General features: G+C 39.0%; 2 protein-coding genes across 2 annotated transcripts in view; one reads left to right on the top strand and one right to left on the bottom strand.

The window, feature by feature from the left end:
* Positions 1-1887: 1887 nt before the first annotated feature.
* On the bottom strand, positions 1888-11757 carry LOC139729577 (HAUS augmin-like complex subunit 1). Its single transcript, XM_071640500.1, has 8 exons — positions 11643-11757; positions 7713-7887; positions 6896-7028; positions 6231-6365; positions 5205-5328; positions 4263-4328; positions 2975-3094; positions 1888-2186 (listed from the first exon to the last, which is right to left on the bottom strand). The coding sequence occupies exons 1-8, from the start codon at positions 11682-11684 to the stop codon at positions 2136-2138; spliced, it is 846 nt and encodes a 281-aa protein (XP_071496601.1). The 5' UTR covers positions 11685-11757; the 3' UTR covers positions 1888-2135.
* Positions 11758-12075: 318 nt separating this feature from the next.
* LOC139729587 (ribosome-releasing factor 2, mitochondrial-like) overlaps positions 12076-19939 on the top strand; it is a 40738-nt gene continuing 32874 nt past the window's right edge. Inside the window, exons 1-7 of the mRNA XM_071640510.1 lie at positions 12076-12192; positions 13955-14009; positions 14766-14891; positions 15465-15590; positions 17478-17566; positions 18513-18662; positions 19626-19814. Coding sequence (XP_071496611.1) covers positions 12157-12192; positions 13955-14009; positions 14766-14891; positions 15465-15590; positions 17478-17566; positions 18513-18662; positions 19626-19814 — 771 coding nt within the window. The 5' untranslated portion in view covers positions 12076-12156. The remainder of the gene's footprint in view (positions 12193-13954; positions 14010-14765; positions 14892-15464; positions 15591-17477; positions 17567-18512; positions 18663-19625; positions 19815-19939) is intronic.

Below are 19939 nucleotides of genomic sequence, written 5' to 3'. Positions count from 1 at the left end.
TTTATTAAGTGCACAGTATTACAATTGAGAAAATGCTCTTTACATGATATAAATAGTGTGTATATAATACAACTGTATATACAATATATTTACATTTTGAAGGCACTTATAATAGAATTTTAAATTCCAATGTATAACTATTCTTTTGTGGCATAACAAATGTTTGAACATCTATGTCTTACACAAGGATTGCTTACACCGCACACAATGGCTTCATTTCACAGCATTTGAATGATTATGAAAAACTTTGAAAAGTCATATACAGCTGAAATTGCAAGAATTCTTTCCCCCTTTTTGGTAGCATATTCCAGCTCTATGAGTGGGGGGAGAGACATTGAATTTATGCATACAAAGTATATGTAAATAAGATACAGCATGGATATACAATTGTAGACTTGAGAATTTGAATCACATTGTACTCATCTTGTGATATTCATATTAAATTATTCTGCAAAGAATTCATTGTTAACTTTCTGTGAGAACATCTTCATTATGCAGTATTTTCTTCCAAGTCTCAAAAGTCAATGTGTGATACTCAGTGTGATCTTTATTACGCTGTAACATTATCTTTGTTCAAGGTTCTGAGACCTGAAAAGTACTGTAAAACCGGAAATTTTTGCATGAATGAAATTTTCACAAATTTTGCGAGAAGCCAAGGTTCACAAAATTACTATGCACATGAAAGATCTTGTCTACAATATCCATTAATGCTAGTAGCAATTTGCAAAAATTTCATGCTGTGAATATTTCTGGCTTTACAGTACTGTAAAACATGATATATTCGCGGCATGAAATTTTTGCGAATAGGAGCCAATGGCCTTTTTTGTGGCATGAAATTTTCGTGAATTGCCACTGGTGTTAAATGCATATATAAGTGTAGACAAGAACTTTTGCGTGCATTTTAATTTCGCGAATCTTGGTGCTCGCGAAATTCGCAAAATTAAAATGCATGTGAACATTCCTCGTTTTACAGCATGTAAGAATGGAATGACACAAAATTAGTGATATTTTTTTCGTTTGCTTCTCTCCCCGCCAAACACCAACTTAAATGCAACATAATACAGTTAATGTTGTAGTGACATAGTAACTGAGCTTTTGGTGTCTTTACAGGCTTGAATTACAAAGCTTGCAATTCACACAGAGGGAAGGTGTGATACTGAAGACAGTGAATTATCAAACAAACTACCATGATGCTAAAGACTGATATTAGAGTGCATGTCGGCACTGGCTCATTAGCCTGATTGGAAACGATTTCCTTTTGCAGATTCATGAATTAATGATCAGAGTGAAATGATACAAAATTACAATGTTTTGTCTGCAATTTTGGGAGAAAGGAATTCTCAAGAGGAAGAAGGGTGCTTTATTATAAAGTACAGTGGACTCCTGTTATAATAAAGTCCTTGGGACCGGCAGTTTTTCTTTCGTTATATCGAAATTTTGTTATAACCGAACGAGTAAACAATAAAGAACATAGAATGATAATGTTGCAGCCAGAATTTCTATTTTGTTGTAACAGGAATTTCATTGTAACTGTACTCATAACGGGAATGCACTGTACATAACATACAGAGCACTAAACATTATAATGGCCATTTCTACATTTTGATATTGATGGCAAAAAAAAAAGAAAGAAAAACAACTACAAAATCCTGTGATATTTGGTCTTCATAACTTTTGACCTGAACTCATAATAATACATCTCATCATTTGACAGTAAGGAGCTGGTGGAAAAAGTGCTGTACTAAGTATCAGATATTGGTAGTGCGGAATCTAATCTCTTGTGAGAGAATCAAAAATTGAATTCACATGTTGAGGACACCATATGCCCCTCCCTTCCCTCCCTTGAGTATTTTTCCCCCGGCATAAAGATACCTCTACACTTCCAAGTGAACAGAAGTGTAAAAGAAAAATATGAATGGAAGACACTTGTAGAGAGAGTGACGTGGTCTCCTGTGCAAATTAATATGCTGACATCTCACAAGCAAGCTATGATTTCCTCCAAACATCTTGTTCTTTTGGCCACATCTATTCCTTCAGGCGTTTGGCCATTACTCAGAGTTGCTCGCATCCTCCAGGGTAGTTCAGTACTGACTCCTGTTCCCTGTCAGGAGCCGCAGGCGTCGAAGAGACTCTTATTACATGTGCATCATGTCAATGTTCCTGGACAATTCAGCCTCCAAAGATGCCTGTCAGTGTATACACAGTAAAGTAAACATCAAGATCATAATTTTCCTTGCTAACAGAGAATGGATGACATTTATTCCATTTTTTTTTCTTCTTTTCTTTTTTTTTTTTGGGGGGGGGGGGGGGGGGTAAGGATATTCTTTGTACTCCTATATATCAATATATATAACATATAGGATAGAACAGCAACACATAGCCATCTTTCCAAACAGAGCACACTATCAAAGTTCCTGAAGCTGATTTTTTTTTTTTTGATCCTATGTGAGACACCAACTTCTACATTTGGAAAGTTTGCTCAATAACTTTATGCTCCATTTTATATGAAGAGTCATGCACAGACACACATTCAAAGTTTTTCTTGGGTAATAAAAGGGATGGTACAGTTTCGGTTGCGATGGGGCTTCAGGTTTCCAATGTTTTTTTGATGATATTGTTGAGATAATGAGAAACCTATTATGACATAATGAAAGAGCACATGATTCTAAGAGGAATTCAAAGTTTATTTGATGAAAATTGGTTTTGAAATGGCTGAGACATCCAAAACAAAGTGATCCTAGTAAAAGATGGGACCCAACTTTTATTAGGATTGCTTTGTTTTACTTTGTTTTAGGATATCTCAGCCATTAAAAAAACCTGATTTTCCTCAAGTTAACTTTGAATTCCTCTTATTAGAATTGTATGCTCTTCAACATTTCATAGAGTGGTTTCTAAGTACATGTATCTCACAAAAAGTTGGAACAGTAATCCTCACCTCAACCAATACTATACCATCCTGTAAGCAAGTACATACCAATTCCCTCTTTGCTTCCTCAATCTTCACCTTCGCCAGGGACACATTTGGTGGGAGGTTGTTGTAGCTCTCCAGTTTTGCACGCAGGGGGGCCAACTTTGAGTTGAGAGTTTCCAGATGCTGGATAGTCAATAGTAAGTTTAACATGGACCGTGTAAGATTGATGTACATCCTACATCCAATTCATAGAATTCCATCTGAGATTTCATCCATTACAGTGCACTCCCATCATAACGAAATTCTCTTTACAACGAAGTTAAAATTCAGGTCCCAAAATGATTTCTATATCTTTCTATACTTTACAGTTTGGTTGTAATGAAAATTTGATATAACTAAAGAGAACTGCCGGTCCCGATGACTTCGTTATAACGGGTGTGCACTGTATCTTCAACATATCGGGCTAATGAAATGGGTCAGCAGAACTTCTGACATGTTTAAACCAAATATTTTACCATTCCTGCTCCCCCCCCCCACCCCCTCAAAAAAAAAAAAAAAAAAACCAACAACAGACAAACAAAACAAACAAACAAACAACAACAACAAAATAAAGCAAAAATCCAAACCTCCAAATAAAGAAAGAAACAAAACGAACTGAAAATACAGTACATATGGACAAATTTGCCTGGAAGGACTATGCTGAAATTAAGGTTTGAGTAGAAAACAGTGTACTTTGAAAAGAATAATGCATCATTGGTTATAAACCCTCTAGACAGTTTGTGAGTGGTGACAGTGGATAGTGATCATGATAGCATCTTAGGTCATGGACCAGAAATAGATTAGAGGTTGACTTGTCCTGCTGACACATTACATTTGATGCACTTAACCCGTTGAAGACTAGTCAGGAGTATAGTTGGGCAGGTGTCTATGGGAATTGCATGCTACAGCAAAATCAGCTCATCCTCAAGGAATTAAGTGCTGACAACTAATACATGACAGGAAAACCTGAACTCATGAATAAATATAAATATTATGCACTTGTAAAAGAATTTTAACCCATTGAGGACGAGTCCCGAGTATACTCGGGCAAGCATCTATGAGAAATGCGTGTTGTAGCAAAATCAAACTGTCCTCAACGGGTTAAACCCCAGCATCTCATGAGTACTAAAAAGTAGTACATCAAATATTGCAGTGATCTATGGTGAGTTCTTGCTCTATGAAAAAAAAAAAAAACAGAAAAAGGAAAGAAGTATGTGCATGAACATATCCTGAGCAGTATATGCATAGAAGCTGATGATTGAACTTTGTTGTTGGTGTTTATTTGAATTCTACAGGAAAACCTGATACTTGCCTCAGATAACTTCACTAGACTCTGATGATATGCAGAAGGATCAACCTCTGATTCAGTCAGGTTCTCCTGTTCAAACAAACAAAACAAGAGCATTAATGTCTAAAACAAAACAGAGGCATTACTACCTATTGAAAACAAAAAGCAGTTTCTGATATAAGACTACCAAAGGGAATATGAGACATAGCTGTTGTAATCAGTGGAAATGCCTTTCAGCTCAGTTTAGTTCACTTCATTAATGTTATTCACCTGTAAAGATAATTGTTTGTGAAAATGAAACAAATGCATGCCAACTAGTTGTGATGATTAGCACGTCATTTATACCATTGATGATTTGTTTGAAGACATCCATTTGTGAAGTGGAAAATGAACAAGTCACAGGGCTGAATTTATGGGTTCAAGTCAGCTGCATTCTTCAGATGTCTACAGAGATTATTTTTCAACGGATAAGGACGATTTTCTGAACTCTTGAGGGAAAAGAAATTCTTACTTCAGCTTTACATCTTGAATGAACTATTTTCCCTGGGTCACAATGACCATGCAATTAATTCTAAAATTGCTAGAAAAGAGTGGGAGTCCTGCCTCAAATGTGAACAGAGCATTTATGAATGCTGAATAGAGGAAAAACAGCTATGGATGCAGGGGCGGATCCAGGGATTCTGTAAAGGGGGGGGGGGGGGGGAAGCAGTTTACATTTCTGGTGCCACTTCCAAGTTTAATCACCCGACAAAAAAAAAGGGGAAAAAAAAGAGGCTTAAGTGCTATTTTCTGGTGCCACTACAATTGGCTGACAAGGATCATTTGGTCATCCTGCGATTCCACGCACACTTTTCTTTAAAAAAAAAAGAGAATTAAAGGTGGCACGCGCCAGGTGTGCTCCCCTCCCCTCCACCCTCCCCCCCCCCCCCCCCCCCCAATCCGTCACTATGAATGTAGTGTAGTTACCTCAAGAGCCTCAAGCTGGTTGCGGTATTCCTTCGTCTTGCTGTGGTAGAAGCCTGCTTGCCGTGTCTTCTCCTCCAGCTGTGGTCCCTGTTCCTTTGCTTGGTCTTCCAGCGAGGTCATCGCCCTGCCAAAATCACCATTTAGAATCTCTTAGCAAACATACGGGTAAAGTGCCTGAGTTTAATTGGACTTGAAGTAAAGTACCATCCTGCATTCTAATTCATTGTTGCACATAATAGGTAAATTTTACCACAAAAATCATATCACAAAAACACACTGATAGAAGATTCATTGAAATCAAACATAAGACTTTGAATTGAAGATATTCTTACATAATGGTAATATACATGTAAGTATCAACCACAAAGGCTGCAAATTGCACAAAGCAATACAGTTGCTTTATGGTTCCTCTGCTACTTTGTGAATAGAAAATATAAAAATAATTGTGCTGTCGGTTGATCAGTTAGTCCGTACAGCTCCCTCTTTGAAGTTGCCAATGCCATGTTATTACAAATAAGACAATAGGCGCGGTCAGGCTGGCAAAAGATCGCGAAGTTTAAGATCGCGATCTTTAAGATCTCGAAGTTTTGCCAGTGTGACCGCAAACTTCCCACGAAACTTCTCGATCTGCTTGCGGGCGGTGTCTCCGAAGCACGAGGCCATTGTCATGTACAGTTGTGCATTGTTACATCACAATCACTAGCCATCGGACGGCGCACTCTTTCTTGCGCGCATACGAATGGCCCAAACTTCGCGATCTTAAACTTCTCGATCTTTTGCCAGTCTGGCCGCGCCTAAAATGGTAAAAAGGATGTATTTTTTCTCTTACATCAGAAAAAAAGAGAGAAAGAAATTGAGTAAAGATTTGTTTGTGTCGGGGGTATGTTCACAATAATCTCCCTGAAGTATGATTCACTTGAACTCTTGTGAAGAAATCAACATAAATAGACTCCACACAAATGTGACTTTGATCTTGTTATCATACTGAAATATATTTACTGTAATGTTCACCTTGAAGTGACATACCTTTTCAGGGAATCACTCTTAATCATGGCACTCTTTGTTTTCTTGAAGAGATTCTGATTCAAGAGATTTTCCTCATGTCGGCAGTCTTCCACCTTTATCTGCTCCCGTGACAGATCAGTCATAGCCAGAAAATAGCTGTACAAACAACAACAAAATAATTTGCATGTTTACCTCGAAGTCTTGCACTGCAATTCATAGATAATACAAACCACAAATTTAATCAGTACTTAGAGAACATTCATATTTCGAGAAAATGTTAGGACACCAGTGCATTGGTTCATGAGGCACTGATGCACCGATTTTGCAAAAATGCTTTAGATTGATCTGGCATACAAGTGGTAATCATATAGGCTCCATTGTGGCAAAACATTAGCTTCAAGTTATTCATTGCTAAATTCTTGTGACATACATAAACGATGCTTGTACCTCGCAGTACGGTGGATTATAAAAGTGCAGTAAACAGTTTTGTGCACAAGCTTACACTGTCTACTTATGCATCCGTCTACAATGTACTGGTATTTATCTGTATAATGGTTTGGTTCAACTGGACTTGTCAGAATGTGTAACTGGTGAGCACTATAAAAAGGATGAAAATACAAGTACACATGGCAACAATCAAAGAAAAGTGCAAACATCCATGTAGCTGGTGTGATTCGTTGGCTTACTTAGTATCTGAGGCTACTTTGAGGTCCAGGATCTGAGCCACATTGGACAGTGTCCGGAGGCTGACGTTGCCTGACTGAGAGAGGCTCGCTGGGGATAGACCGACATTCTGAAGAATGGCTGAGAGTCTGCTTGCTACAGATGGAAAGAAAAACAGAACAAATAGAAATATTCTGAAAGTGGTAACACCTTTCCTTATTTGACTTCCTCCCTCTTAGCAACTACACAGTTAACAAATCAAACACCAAGCAATGTCTTACCTGCATATTGCCGAGTACAGTGTTTTTCAAAGTAAGTTCGTTGACCTTTTGACCTTTGATAGTGTAAGACTTCTCAAATAGTCAAACTTGACTGGCACATGTACCTGTGGCATGTGTTTTGTGGTCATACCTCAAAGCTATGGAAAGTTATTGAGAGTACACGTGTACACCAAATCCTTGACAATGCCAACACCAACAACAATGACGACAGCATAGTGAAAGTGATGCCTATGTCTTGCCTCCACTACGCAGGCGAGACAATAAAGGACAAGAATATAATACAGAAGAAGAAAAGATTCTCCAGTCTACATGGCTAGATTCATTTAATGGTTAGTGAAAACCATTGGGTACAATGTGTACCTCTTTTATTTTGTTCATTTTAATGTATTTTCATTTCTGCAAATTCATGATTCAATACAGACTTTGTGAAAAGATACACAGGAAGTGCACATGATACAAAGTCAAGTCGATTTTTTGAGTCAAATACTACACATGATTCAAACACATCATTCCACCCCCCCCCCACTTTCTATGACTTTTCACAATTTGGAATGAGTACCTTCTGCATGGTATTCTTCTGTCTTTTGGTTCAAATCATCAATGAGGAGCTGTCTGTCACGATCTCTCTCCTCAGATCGTAGCATCAGGTCGTAGAGCACTGTGACAGTTCTCTGGTTGATTTCATACTGCGGTATGGTCAAATCTCCAAACACTCTCTGCAACCAGGCACGGACCTACGACAAGAAGTAAACAACAGAAATCAATATTCCCCTTGAAAGCAATACAAATGAAAACATTCATCTTTTTTCGGTCTGAATTTTGTGCTTGCATACACCACATCACAAAACAAAAATTGACTTGCCTAGACTCTCATTAAATTAGATTTCTGTCACGCATGGGGCTTCGCCAGGTACTAACTTAGGGTCATCAACAGCACCACTAATGCTGAAAGCACAATATTTTATCCATTTATTCCTTTTCCCTTTTTTTTTTCTTGGCAAGGAAATTTGCATTCATAATTCATTATTTTTGCATTGGCCACCATTTTTTTTTAATGCAGGTACAAAATAATTGACAGTGTATAGACACTAGAGCAAACACTTGTGATATGGAAGCCAAACACTTCTCCTTTGCTTTTGTACCTAGGTAAAATAAGATAAAGTCCGTCACTCTCTTGTGAAGATTCTTGGGAGATCGGTATGTCAGTAGCTGATGTGTATGCAGTAGTCTACTTTCATCAGGTTTTGCACCCTGCCCTTGATTGAAGTGGGCTCTATGACCATGTAGGACTAGAAGTCTTACTTATCATTGAATTCAAATACTTACCACTGTATGTAACAATATCAGTAATCAGCTAAATTTATTTAGTTCGTGTGTGATTTGCGTCATGCACAAAGTCTAAACCAATTAGGCACTAAAGGTCCCTTTTTAGGACACTGTCAAACAGAAACAGCTCTCTAGACTCTAGCTCTTAGGCGCATAGGCCCCCTCTTCTGTAACACTAGTCTGTGTCTGTAGCACTGGTACTAGTACAGTGCAGGGCCGGGGATACTGTAAAACATGATATTCGCGGCATGGAATTTTCACGAATTGGAGCCAACGGCCTCTTTTGTGGCATGAAATTTTCGCGAATTGCCACTGGCGTGCAATGCATACAGTGTGGACAAGAACTTTCGCATGCATGTTATTTTGCGAATCTTGGCGCTCGCGAAATTAAAATGCACACTAACATTCCTCGTTTTACAGTAGTCAGATAAAGTAGACTCCCGTTTATATAACAAAGTCCTTGGGACTGGCAGTTTTCTTTTGTTATATCAAAATTTTATTATAACAGAACAAATAAACAATAAAAAACATAGAGCCGACAATTTTGCAACCTGGATTTTTATTTTGTTGTAACCGGAATTAATTTGTTATAATTAAATCTAAGTATAACTGTGTTCGTTTAATAACGGGACGGGAGTGCACTGTAGTTATAGAAGTTAGTTAACCCTGGTGTCTCTGTACAATGAAAAAAAGAAGCACAAATTTCAGCGCCTCTACAAGTACAAGTAAAAGTCTCCCTAACCCTATTGTTAGCCCGACCAGTCGCCTTCGCACGACGTCCCCGAGCAGTGCACTGTCAGAGTACATGTAACATCGCGAATAGGTCTATAAACGTTAGACCTCTAGTCCAAGATCTAGACATCTAAATATTTAGAAAATAAATTTAGGGCCTACAGTTGTGCTTTCTTCATTTGTCACTCATTTTCACAATTCACATGTAAAATTTAGGCCTACGCCCTAGAATTGATAGATGTCTACTAAAATCATGAAATTAACTTGTTATCTACGTTAACCGGTTAGAAATTTAAATTTACTTTGTTAAACTTTAAATCACATTTTTTTCAATTATTACATATATGGTGCTTATACAACATATTAGATGGAAATGAAAATAAATTTGGATCTTGAATCTGGTAAACATACGTGTACACTGTATGATCATGAATATCACAATGATGATGTAAAATTTGGAAGTATACTTGGGTGACCCGCACCTCGTCATAGTTAATGTTTGCGCATATTTGAATCACATTTCGCCACTGAAATTCTTTGAAATCCAACTCACATACAGGAAAAATGCTAAAAATTCCAATGGAATCACAAGCTCACTGATCGATATCGAAAATTTGCAGCTATCGTTGTCAAACGCGAACGATGCGAAAAAGTTGCGCTCTTTAGGAAGGGGCCTGCAACTCGTCACCCGCGCTCCCATAGACAAAGCACGTAAAAGACGTGTGCGGGTGACCGTGATGCTCCCATACACATACTGTAAAACATGAAATATTCGCGGCATGAAAATTTCGCGAATTGGAGCCGAAAGCCTTTTTCGTGGCATGAAATTTTCGCGAATTGCTACTGGCATTCAATGCATGTAGTGTAGACAAAAGCTTTCGCGTGCATTTTGATTTCGCGAATTTTGGCGCTCGCGAAATTCGCGAAATTAAAATGCACGCGAAAATTTCTCGTTTTACAGTACACGTAAAAGATGAGTGCGGGGACAGTGGTGATACTTAACACGTAGGGTCCTATTCCGATTAGAATTTCAGATTTTCGCGAAAAACTGTTCGGTTTTCACCAAAATTTGCTTGGATGTGGTAGCCCTGCCAATTTTCAAGCGTACTGAACACAGTCCCGGGCATAAAGTTTTGTTTAGTGCGCTTAAAACAATTGTTAAGCGGGGTGACGGTATTCGGGCCCCTGACGAGGTGCGGGCACCTCACTCAGTTCGGGAAACCCACTCACAAGGGGGGCCCCTCCTTATAAGTAACCCGTGCCCCTTATAAGTACCCTGTCCCCCTTATAAGTAACCCCCGGGGCACCCCTATAAGGAGTCTCCACGCTTTTTTGCAATGCAACGCGAAAATGAAAGGACTGCCGCAATTCGCTTGATTATGTCCATAAAGCTTCACAAGTTTCCTAGTTACTCACAAAATTTGAGCAAAATCGGTTCGAGGCATCATATCTAAAATCATGGATTTAAATGCGATGTCAAACGACCCATGCGAATGCTGAAATGCGAGCGATTACTGGCGTGAGTGTCGCCAGGCGCGGCGGCACGGCAATGCTTGAGTGCAGACGTGGCGACTGAGTACGGAGACTTTCGTTCATTCAGGTGGCTTTAAATGAAGGAAAAATAACAAAAGTAATGAAATAGTCAACCACCTACCTTTGCAATTGGTATGCATATGTTGCGCTGAACAACTTGCTGAATGCGGGAGCTGTTGGAAATTTCAAGCTTCATCGGCGAAACTTGCAAGTTTCAACTTAAAATTTTTGTTTAGGGACGACTTCAACTGGACAACCCTATGGGAACGTATCCTTTTGTATATATGCATACCAATTGCAAAGGTAGGTGGTTGACTATTTCGTAATACTTTTGTTATTTTTCCTTCATTTAAAGCCACCTGAATGAACGAAAGTCTCCGTACTCAGTCGCCACGTCTCCACTCAAGCATTGCCGCGCCGCCGCGCCTGGCGACACTCACGCCAGTAATCGCTCGCATTTCAGCATTCGCATGGGTCGTTTGACATCGCATTTAAATCCATGATTTTAGATATGATGCCTCGAACCGATTTTGCTCAAATTTCGTGAGTAACTAGGAAACTTGTGAAGCTTTATGGACATAATCAAGCGAATTGCGGCAGTCCTTTCATTTTCGCGTTGCATTGCAAAAAAGCGTGGAGACTCCTTATAAGGGGTGCCCCGGGGGTTACTTATAAGGGGGACGGGGTTACTTATAAGGGGGACGGGTTACTTATAAGGAGGGGCCCCCCTTGTGAGTGGGTTTCCCGATCCGAACTGCACTATACACGTCTAGTGGAACGATGGGGAATCATATCACACACAAATTATCATATGTGGGACCATTACCAAGCGAACGGATTTTATTACGCACCACGATTGTTCTGAAAAACAACGTCAAAATGTCGTCAAAACCTGTACCTCTCTGTGCATATCGCTGATATTTCCATCTCTTCCAGCCATTTCAAAGTCTTGATGATGAATTACACGCACGGTTTTGTAAGATAAACTTGTATACTCGTCACGTCGTCATCAAGTTCCGTAAAGTTCAACAGCGCGCGGGTAGAAAACTTCAGGCTGACTCAGAATAATTAAAGTAATTGTGCAAAATGAGATTAGATTATCCAGTAAATATCGAAATCTCAATATATTTAAAAGTACAAAAATATTATACAAAAGTAATTGTTTCATTAACAACGTAAATGTATGAAATATTACGTTAACACTTCTACATTTATTCATTATTATTTCAAATTTTGGAAAGCCAGAATATGTCTGCTTACATGGTTCCGCAATTATGGTTCCGCAAGTATGGTGCATGCATGCTGAGATGGCTAGCTGTGTGTGGGTTGATTGCGTAACAAAATTCGAGTGAATCTCATGATCTTGTTCTCAAACGGGTGACAGACAAGTCTCTTTCACGATCACGGTCGCTATGCTCCGGCTTTATCGCATCAAAGTCAAGTCACTGGTAAAGTAAAAGAGTTAGTCCTCCCACTACTTTTGTATTATATGCAATCGAATCAATAATGCAATGCCAATGCGTATGGCAAATGCAATGCTAATGAATGGCCAGATGCTGTGATGGCGATGACGTAGTCGTGGGATTGCATTGACTGTGTAATGTTAGTGTGTGAACAGTTGCAGTTAAATTTACTGCGGGCAAAATTGGGAAGAACATCTCGTATGAAAATTGCAAATTGGGAAGAACATCCCATATGAAATTAGCACTAAATTCTAATCTTGCAAGTATAAAGTTTTACTGGTTTAATAATACTTGAATACTACACGTGTGTGGAAATTAATACTGCATGAAATGCCTAAAACTTTTCAAAAGCAAAGCTAACCGTTAGACTATCACTATGAATTATGATAAAGTAATTTAAAACAAATTTACTAAATTGTGGAATTATGATTTTGTTATCATACTGGAGTTAATATAAGAGTAAGACATATGTAAAATAGTATTTGATATTATATTAATTATTTTGAGAATCATAAGTTTGTGGATTGGTAGTGTATGATAAACAAATGATACCCAGTCAGAACTTTTGTAGGTATTCAAAGCTTTAATATGCAAAAGTGGTAATTTTTGAAAAATATTGTTTTGTCAATTATCTCTTTTTATACTAGGTATGTTGTTTTGATGCCTACAGTACAATGTACACACGTTGTATGTCACATGAAAACTCAAAGACATATTAAGAATAACATTCCGAGCCATTCAAAACCATAGTTACTTCATGTTTTGCTACTTCAGCAAATTACAGCCAAGAGAACCCCCATTTCATCCACTATTTTATTGTTTACTGAAACTGGAACAGAGAAACACGCAAAATCTGACTGACATGATAAAGTAGAACTGTCATTTTACAGTTTCCATGGCAACCGGCAATATTGGAATGAGGCCAAATTGTGTATTAAAATGTTCTGAATGAAATTTGAGGAAAATTCACCAAATTTGGTTGAAATTAATTGGATTAAGGAGTGGCAAATGAAAATTTATGGGGGGTGGGGCACAATGTGCTCCTCTCAGGCTTTTTAGGGTTTATCTGTATATGAATTACTTGCCTGTGATTATTATTAAATATTTTAGGCTGAATACGTTTGAGTAGGTGTGGACAAACATGCTATATAACATAAATCACACAAGGGAAGTTAATAGACACACCTTTTCATCGTCCAAAATAGAGCAAAAATGCTTCATATTTCGTTTATAATGATCAATGCCTATGTAAATATATTCAAATGAGCACATTATTGGCCTTAAATTGAAAAATTAATATCATTCATCTAACTTTGGACAATGCCCTGTATGAATATTCAACTCAAAAAAAAAAAAAAAAACAACTTCATTTTTCAAAAATTAGTTTTTATACTCTTCAAAGAATGACCCTGTAATCTATTTTTACTACATTACAGCCTGTAAGTACAAGACTGTATGCAAAAAGCTCTTGCTCTAGATCTAAAATAAATACTTAAATTTAGATAGGCATAGTTGTAGCCCATCGCCATGATTTATCAAAAAAGTGGTCACCAGTTACATTGCCAGTGGATAGACTGTAGAAGATGTGCACCATGCTTGAATGCTACTGGTCATGAGGTATGGGTGCTAGATTAGCACCAATATTTGTGCTTCAGTTGTGTTTATGGTGGTGTTTATGGTAAATTGCTTCTTATGGTTTTCTTCTTCTTCTTTTTAAATTCCTAATGGTCTTCATGCTTTCCTGCAGGTTGCAAGGAGAAAGGTCAAATGCACCCTTTGTTGTCAGCAGAGGACTAAATCTGGTAGGTCTTCTGTGACATTATTCTTTTATAAATACTCCAGTCTACATTATACTTACAGGGGCAGATCCAGGAATTCTGTAAAGAGGGGGGCACATGCACCCCTCCCCCATTTTTTTCTTTTTATTTCTTTCGTTTCAACAAAAAATAAAGGGGGGGGGGGGGACATGCGCTTGATGCGGTCTTCCCTGGATCCGCCACTATACGCAGATCTAAATTTATACATATAAATATTTGTAGATTATCCTCCAAGTCTTTTTGATCTAAAGTTCATGATCATGGTTGCTATAATTATGTTAACTTTCTCAAGTGTATTGTAGTGATGCTGCTGGGGTTTTCCACTGCAAATCTGTAGGTACACTTTTTGTATTGTTTGGTATACAATCAAAATCAGTTTGTGTAATAGCCACCTGGCACCATTTAACTAGGACCAGCCCGAAGACGTATAACTGTTACGGAGCGCCACAGGGTTAGGCACTATTATGATATGTACAAAATTCTATAAATTCTATCTGCCATTTAATACTGTGTCAACCATTTAATTGATACAGGTGTACGGTACTTGGAAAGAGAACCCTGCTTGCAATAAATGCAGAATAGATGCGCAATATGGCAATGGCCACAATTTGTGAGTCCTGTATAGTACATTCTAGATGAACTTGGATGAAGTAGCACTGGACTATTTTATTTAACCCTTGGTCTTTTAGATGTGTGTGATATTTCCTGTTCGTTTAATTCTTGAAATTGCACCCATTCTAGGCCGCAATGAAGCAGGAGATCTGGAAAAGACTCGCAACATTGGCATCATGGCACACATTGATGCCGGGAAGACCACGACAACAGAGCGCATGCTGTATTACTCTGGAACCACTCGACATCTAGGAGGTAAACATACTTGTATCCCTGTTACTGTACGTTGGAGGCAATAGCAATAGTATGGTAAGATAAATGAGAGAATATCATCACTTTTGTTCACTCATCAAACAATATAGGCCTACTTGAAAAGATATATTCAGCTGGTCGGATAATGCTAAATATTTGATACTGCACTTGAGTGGTTTCCCTAAGGCTATTCTTCTCTGGATGAAGACAGAACAAAAAGCAAATTAATCCTCCCTCTATCTTTTTTCAATACACCAGAGTGCTGTCTTCCATGATATTAATCTTGTGGTTATAATTCAAAGCCACTGTTTTAGGAGATGTTCAAAAAGAAACATTTGGTAGAGTACAAGTGCCCTGTTTGCAGACAATAATTGGATGCAAGAACTGATTGACAAATTGCCCTACATCGATGTAAATAAGTCTTATTTAAGTCTTATTTACGTCGTTGTAGAGCAATTTGTCAATCAATAAAAACACCTTGACGGAAGAATTTCATGAATTTGAATAATTGGATGCTTTGAGATGAAAGAGTTTCTAGGAATGAGTGCCCTCAGTTTTGTAATTGCCATTCTCTAGATGTGGATGATGGTGACACCGTCACCGACTACCTGCCCCAGGAGAGGGACCGGGGGATCACCATTACCTCTGCTGCTGTCACATTCTTCTGGAAGGAGCATAGGATCAATCTCATTGATACACCAGGTGAGTTCCTCAGAAAAGTGGAAGATAGTACCAGCATCATTGTAGTAGGATCTCCATCCTTCAGAACTCCACCAATACCGTATACGTCATATATTTAGTGAGTCTAAATTTTCGCGAATCGGGATTTCCCATGATTTCGCGAGTGGTTAAATTTGCAATCGTGGAGTACTGAACTGAACAGAGAAATGTGCATGCTAATACGCCACATTCATATCGAGATCAGAGTCAATTTTTGCGCGTGTCTTTAATTTCCCGAAGAGCACCTGACTTGCAAAATTCGTGAAAATAAAACCTTGCGAAATATTTGGCGTATACAGTTCCTCAGAGCTTGCAGAGCAATTTCAGGACAGTGCAGCTACATGGGATTGAGAGTGAATGTAACACAATGGTCACAGCATGCAGCCTACCATCTCATCTTACAAGCTATTTTGCATTTCCACTGATCATGATAATTTTTGTGAGAGAAAATTAATTTCAAACATTAGGAGGATAAAGATGTTCTTTCTGTCCAATTTGTAAACGGGATATTGAGTCAGGTGGAACTTAAGATCAACTGAACACTCTTTCTGAAAATAATGGCATTGGATACATCTTGGTTGTCACTTATGCACTGATGTATTCATGTTCTCCTTATTACTTTCCTCATTGTGTACTGCCCTGAAATTAAAGTTTGGTAAACTGTAGTGCACCAATTTATTTGGCGTTTTTAATCAGCACTGTCACATTGTCAAGCACAGATTAAAAACAAATGCCAAACAATTATATGTGGAAATTGATGATATATAACTTGCCCATTCATTACATTAACTGGCCAAGCTTTTTCATCAGCATTCAGTAATCCATCCACCTTGGGAAACCCACTCAGGTGTAACAGTGTACCTCAGTCCAGCAGGGAGGCCATGGTGACACAATAGGGATAAGGGAGATTAGGTAATCTCTATTCATTGACAATTAGCTCCAAGCATTAGTGGCAATCAGCAAACAAAGCTATCCAGCCTGCTTGCCAATAGATGATGGGTGAAAGTATTCATGTGAGGGCATCTCAGACACTGAAGTCTCCCATCAAACTACATGAAGGTTCAACTATTTGTGCTTGAATGTGTTTTGACCTGGTTTGCAAGACTGGTGGCTCTTTATCGAAAATTGTGACTGATATCAGCACTGATGGCCGCCAAGGTTTGCCAGCACGCAGCCAGAATTGTGCATTTGGTGGCTTGTGTGTGATTCTCCATGTGCAATCAATCATAGATTTTAAGTAAAGGACCCAAAACAGGAACATAATCACTGTCTTGTCATGTGAGTTACACTAATCCTTCATATATAGCCTCATTTTTTACTTTCATTTTGTTTTTGTTTTGTTGTTTTTTAACTCCATTACAGCACAACATGAAAGGTGATATTGTATACACATTTCTTTCTCTTACCTTATAGGGCAATGTCATTTTGCATCCTATCTTGGACAGCCTGATTGAGGGGTTCACTATCAAACAAACCAAACAAAATCTATGATGCTCTAGAACTAAATGACTGCCTATTTGGTCTACCAATTGTGAAAGCTTCTGACTTCCCAGCAATTCTAACATTACCGCAAAGTTCATAATCAAGAAACTACTGTAAAACATGATATATTTGCGGCATGAAATTTTCGCGAATTTGAGCCGACAGCCTTTTTCGTGGCATGAAATTTTCGGAAATTGCCACTGGCGTTCAATGCATGTAGTGTAGACAAGAAATTTCGCATGCATTTTAATTTTGCGAATCTTGGCGCTCGCAAAATTCGCAAAATTAAAATGCACATGAACATTCCTCGTTTTACAGTATACAAAATGTGATGGAATCCCCCTTTTTTGTCTCCTCTGAATGTTCTGTGGATATGGAATGTAACAGGACATGTTGACTTTACTGTCGAGGTGGAGAGATGCTTACGTGTGCTAGATGGAGCAGTCACTGTATTCGATGCGTCAGCTGGTGTTGAGGTGAGATTCTGACTTTCCTGAGTCTGACGTGAACACACATTCTTTTTCTTACAAATTCAAAATGGTTTGCATGGGTACTGCTGTGGAGGCTGGATGACAAGCTGGATGCGACCTGTGGTACGGTGACTGGTTCAAAATTGAATTCATGAGGTTTGGAAATGAGTAGATTACATTTTAACTTCAACATGATTGAGTACAAGTACACACACATTTATGTAACATCACTGATTGCTGTTTGAATTTGCTCCTGAAAAGACTGCAGCAAGAATGCATTTTAATACCAGGGGTATAGCAGTGTGCAGTGCAGCTGCTGCATTTTATATACTCCCTTTATAGTATGTTTTCCTGTTTGTGCATGAGTTGATATGAATATAATGATCACTTCCGAATCCATGACTAACATCTTGCTTCCAATGTTTTCTTTTTGTGAGTCAAATACTGTAAAACATGATATATTCGCGGCATGAAATTTTCGCGAATTGCTACTGGCATTCAATGCATGTAGTGTAGACAAAAGCTTGTGCGTGCATTTTAATTTCGCGAATTTTGGTGCTCGCGAAATTCGCGAAATTAAAATGCACGTGAAAATTCCTTGTGTTACAGTATTCTAAAAACAGTACCCCATCGATAGGTTTTAGTAAGGCGGCATGCAGTGGACGAAGTCCCCTCCCCCACATGGTAGAAAGTGCCCCAGTTTCAGGAATTGGTGTAGATATCTTGGTGGAATGTGCTAAATGCAATACCAGGGTTAAACTTGTACACAGCAGATGGCAAGATGAACCATGTGAATGCTTGTGGGAGAGGAGTATCCTTATGACCTGTAACTTTGTCCCATGTTTTCACCAGGCAAAAGCTGTCAAACATTCATTCCCCTGCTGCCTTACCCATATTAGTAGTTTTAAAAGTTTCCATATGCTATGATACCTCTTCTCTGCACCCCTCTCAGGCACAGACTCTGACGGTGTGGCAGCAAGCCAATCGCTACAAGATCCCTCGGATAGCATTCCTCAACAAGATGGACAAGCCGAGAGCTAACCTGGACATGTGTCTGGCTTCCATCAGGGACAAACTGAAAGTAAAACCATTACTTCTGCAGGTGAGAGCACCATAACCGGTTGAGGATGAGTTCTCGAGTATACTCAGGCAAGTGTCTATGGGAACTGCATCTTGTAGCAAAATCAGCCCATCATCAACGGGTTAACCTTACTGTAAATTTGATCCTCACAGTTGTCATCACAAAATATCCTCATGAAAAAGAGCCAAATGTCACAAGTCATCCTTCACAGATAACATGGAAGGCATTGACCAAATTAACTCTCTGTATGCGATGATCACACAGCCATCTCAGTTGACGTCTTGCCAACTTTACATGTTTTGCTCTAACGCGTAACCGCGTACAAACTGATTGATAAATTACAATATGCCGCAAAATATTGAAAGCGCCATAGCCATAGCTTTATCATAGGATATACATCACATTGGTAGGGCGGTGAGTTGGCTCAGTCGGTAGCGCGTCTGCCTCACGATCACGCGGCCCGGGTTCGAACCCGAGTCTGGACTGAGCAATGTTGTGTGTAAACATACCGTCCCCTCTAGCAAGAGGCAAAACACTCTGTCCCTCGGATAGGACATAAAATGGAGGTCCCGTGTATGAGAGAGTCACAGCTCATGCACGTAAAAGATCCCGCTTCATTCATTCATCGCAAAGAGCAGGGTGTCTAACCCGGTGAAGTGGTCCCACCCCACATCCAACTGGACCCCATGGAAGACCAGCTTAGTGTAGCTGAATATGGGCTATCCAGCCATCTTCAGAGATGGAAATGAACAACAACAACAACAACAACATAAGTACTACAGTATTTCACTGTGTACCTTAGAGCAGTGTTGACTGTAGGGAGTTTATTTACTGTAGCAGCAGATGAGAATTGTCTACCAATCAGCTGTATGTGTTATCACTATGGTAACTGCAAAAAAAAGAGAAAAAGTTGTGATAATTGTAATTTCTTTTTACCTTGGGTCCATGATACAGTATGTGCCTTCAATTCTGATTTTTATCCAGGTACCAATTGGCATATCACAGAAGTTCTCGGGTGTTGCTGATCTGGTTGCCATGGATACTGTGACATGGCGACCACCAGACAAAGGCCCAGATGATGGCAGCACATTTCAGCAGTCCCCTCTTGCCAGCTGTGATGATCCCCATCTTGCGACACGAGCCCAGAATGCCAGGGTGGAGTTGGTGGAGCAGGTAAGAGGAGCCATGCCCACAGAGGCAGCAGGTGTGGTATGTGGAGCTGCTATCATCTGATAATGAAATATTAGACTGTAAGAAGATCTACGAAGTTGTGGATCCACACCATGTCATGACGGTGA

Source organism: Diadema antillarum, unplaced genomic scaffold (genome assembly GCF_040938485.1).
Source record: "Diadema antillarum isolate AM-2024a unplaced genomic scaffold, OU_Dant_1.0 seq00000247_RagTag, whole genome shotgun sequence".
Taxonomy (NCBI): Eukaryota; Metazoa; Echinodermata; class Echinoidea; order Diadematoida; family Diadematidae; genus Diadema; species Diadema antillarum.
The sequence above is the reverse complement of the archived record's forward strand: the minus strand, read 5'-3'. Positions and strand labels throughout refer to the sequence as shown.

Coding starts and splice junctions, on each gene's coding strand:
- LOC139729577 (XM_071640500.1), bottom strand. CDS start 11,684: ATGGCTGGAAGAGATGGAAATATCAGCGATATGCACAGAGAG. Junction 7,029..7,712: donor AGAAGAATACCATGCAGAAG/GTACTCATTCCA, acceptor TTCCATCTGTAG/CAAGCAGACTCTCAGCCATT. Junction 5,329..6,230: donor AAGAGTGATTCCCTGAAAAG/GTATGTCACTTC, acceptor TGATTTTGGCAG/GGCGATGACCTCGCTGGAAG.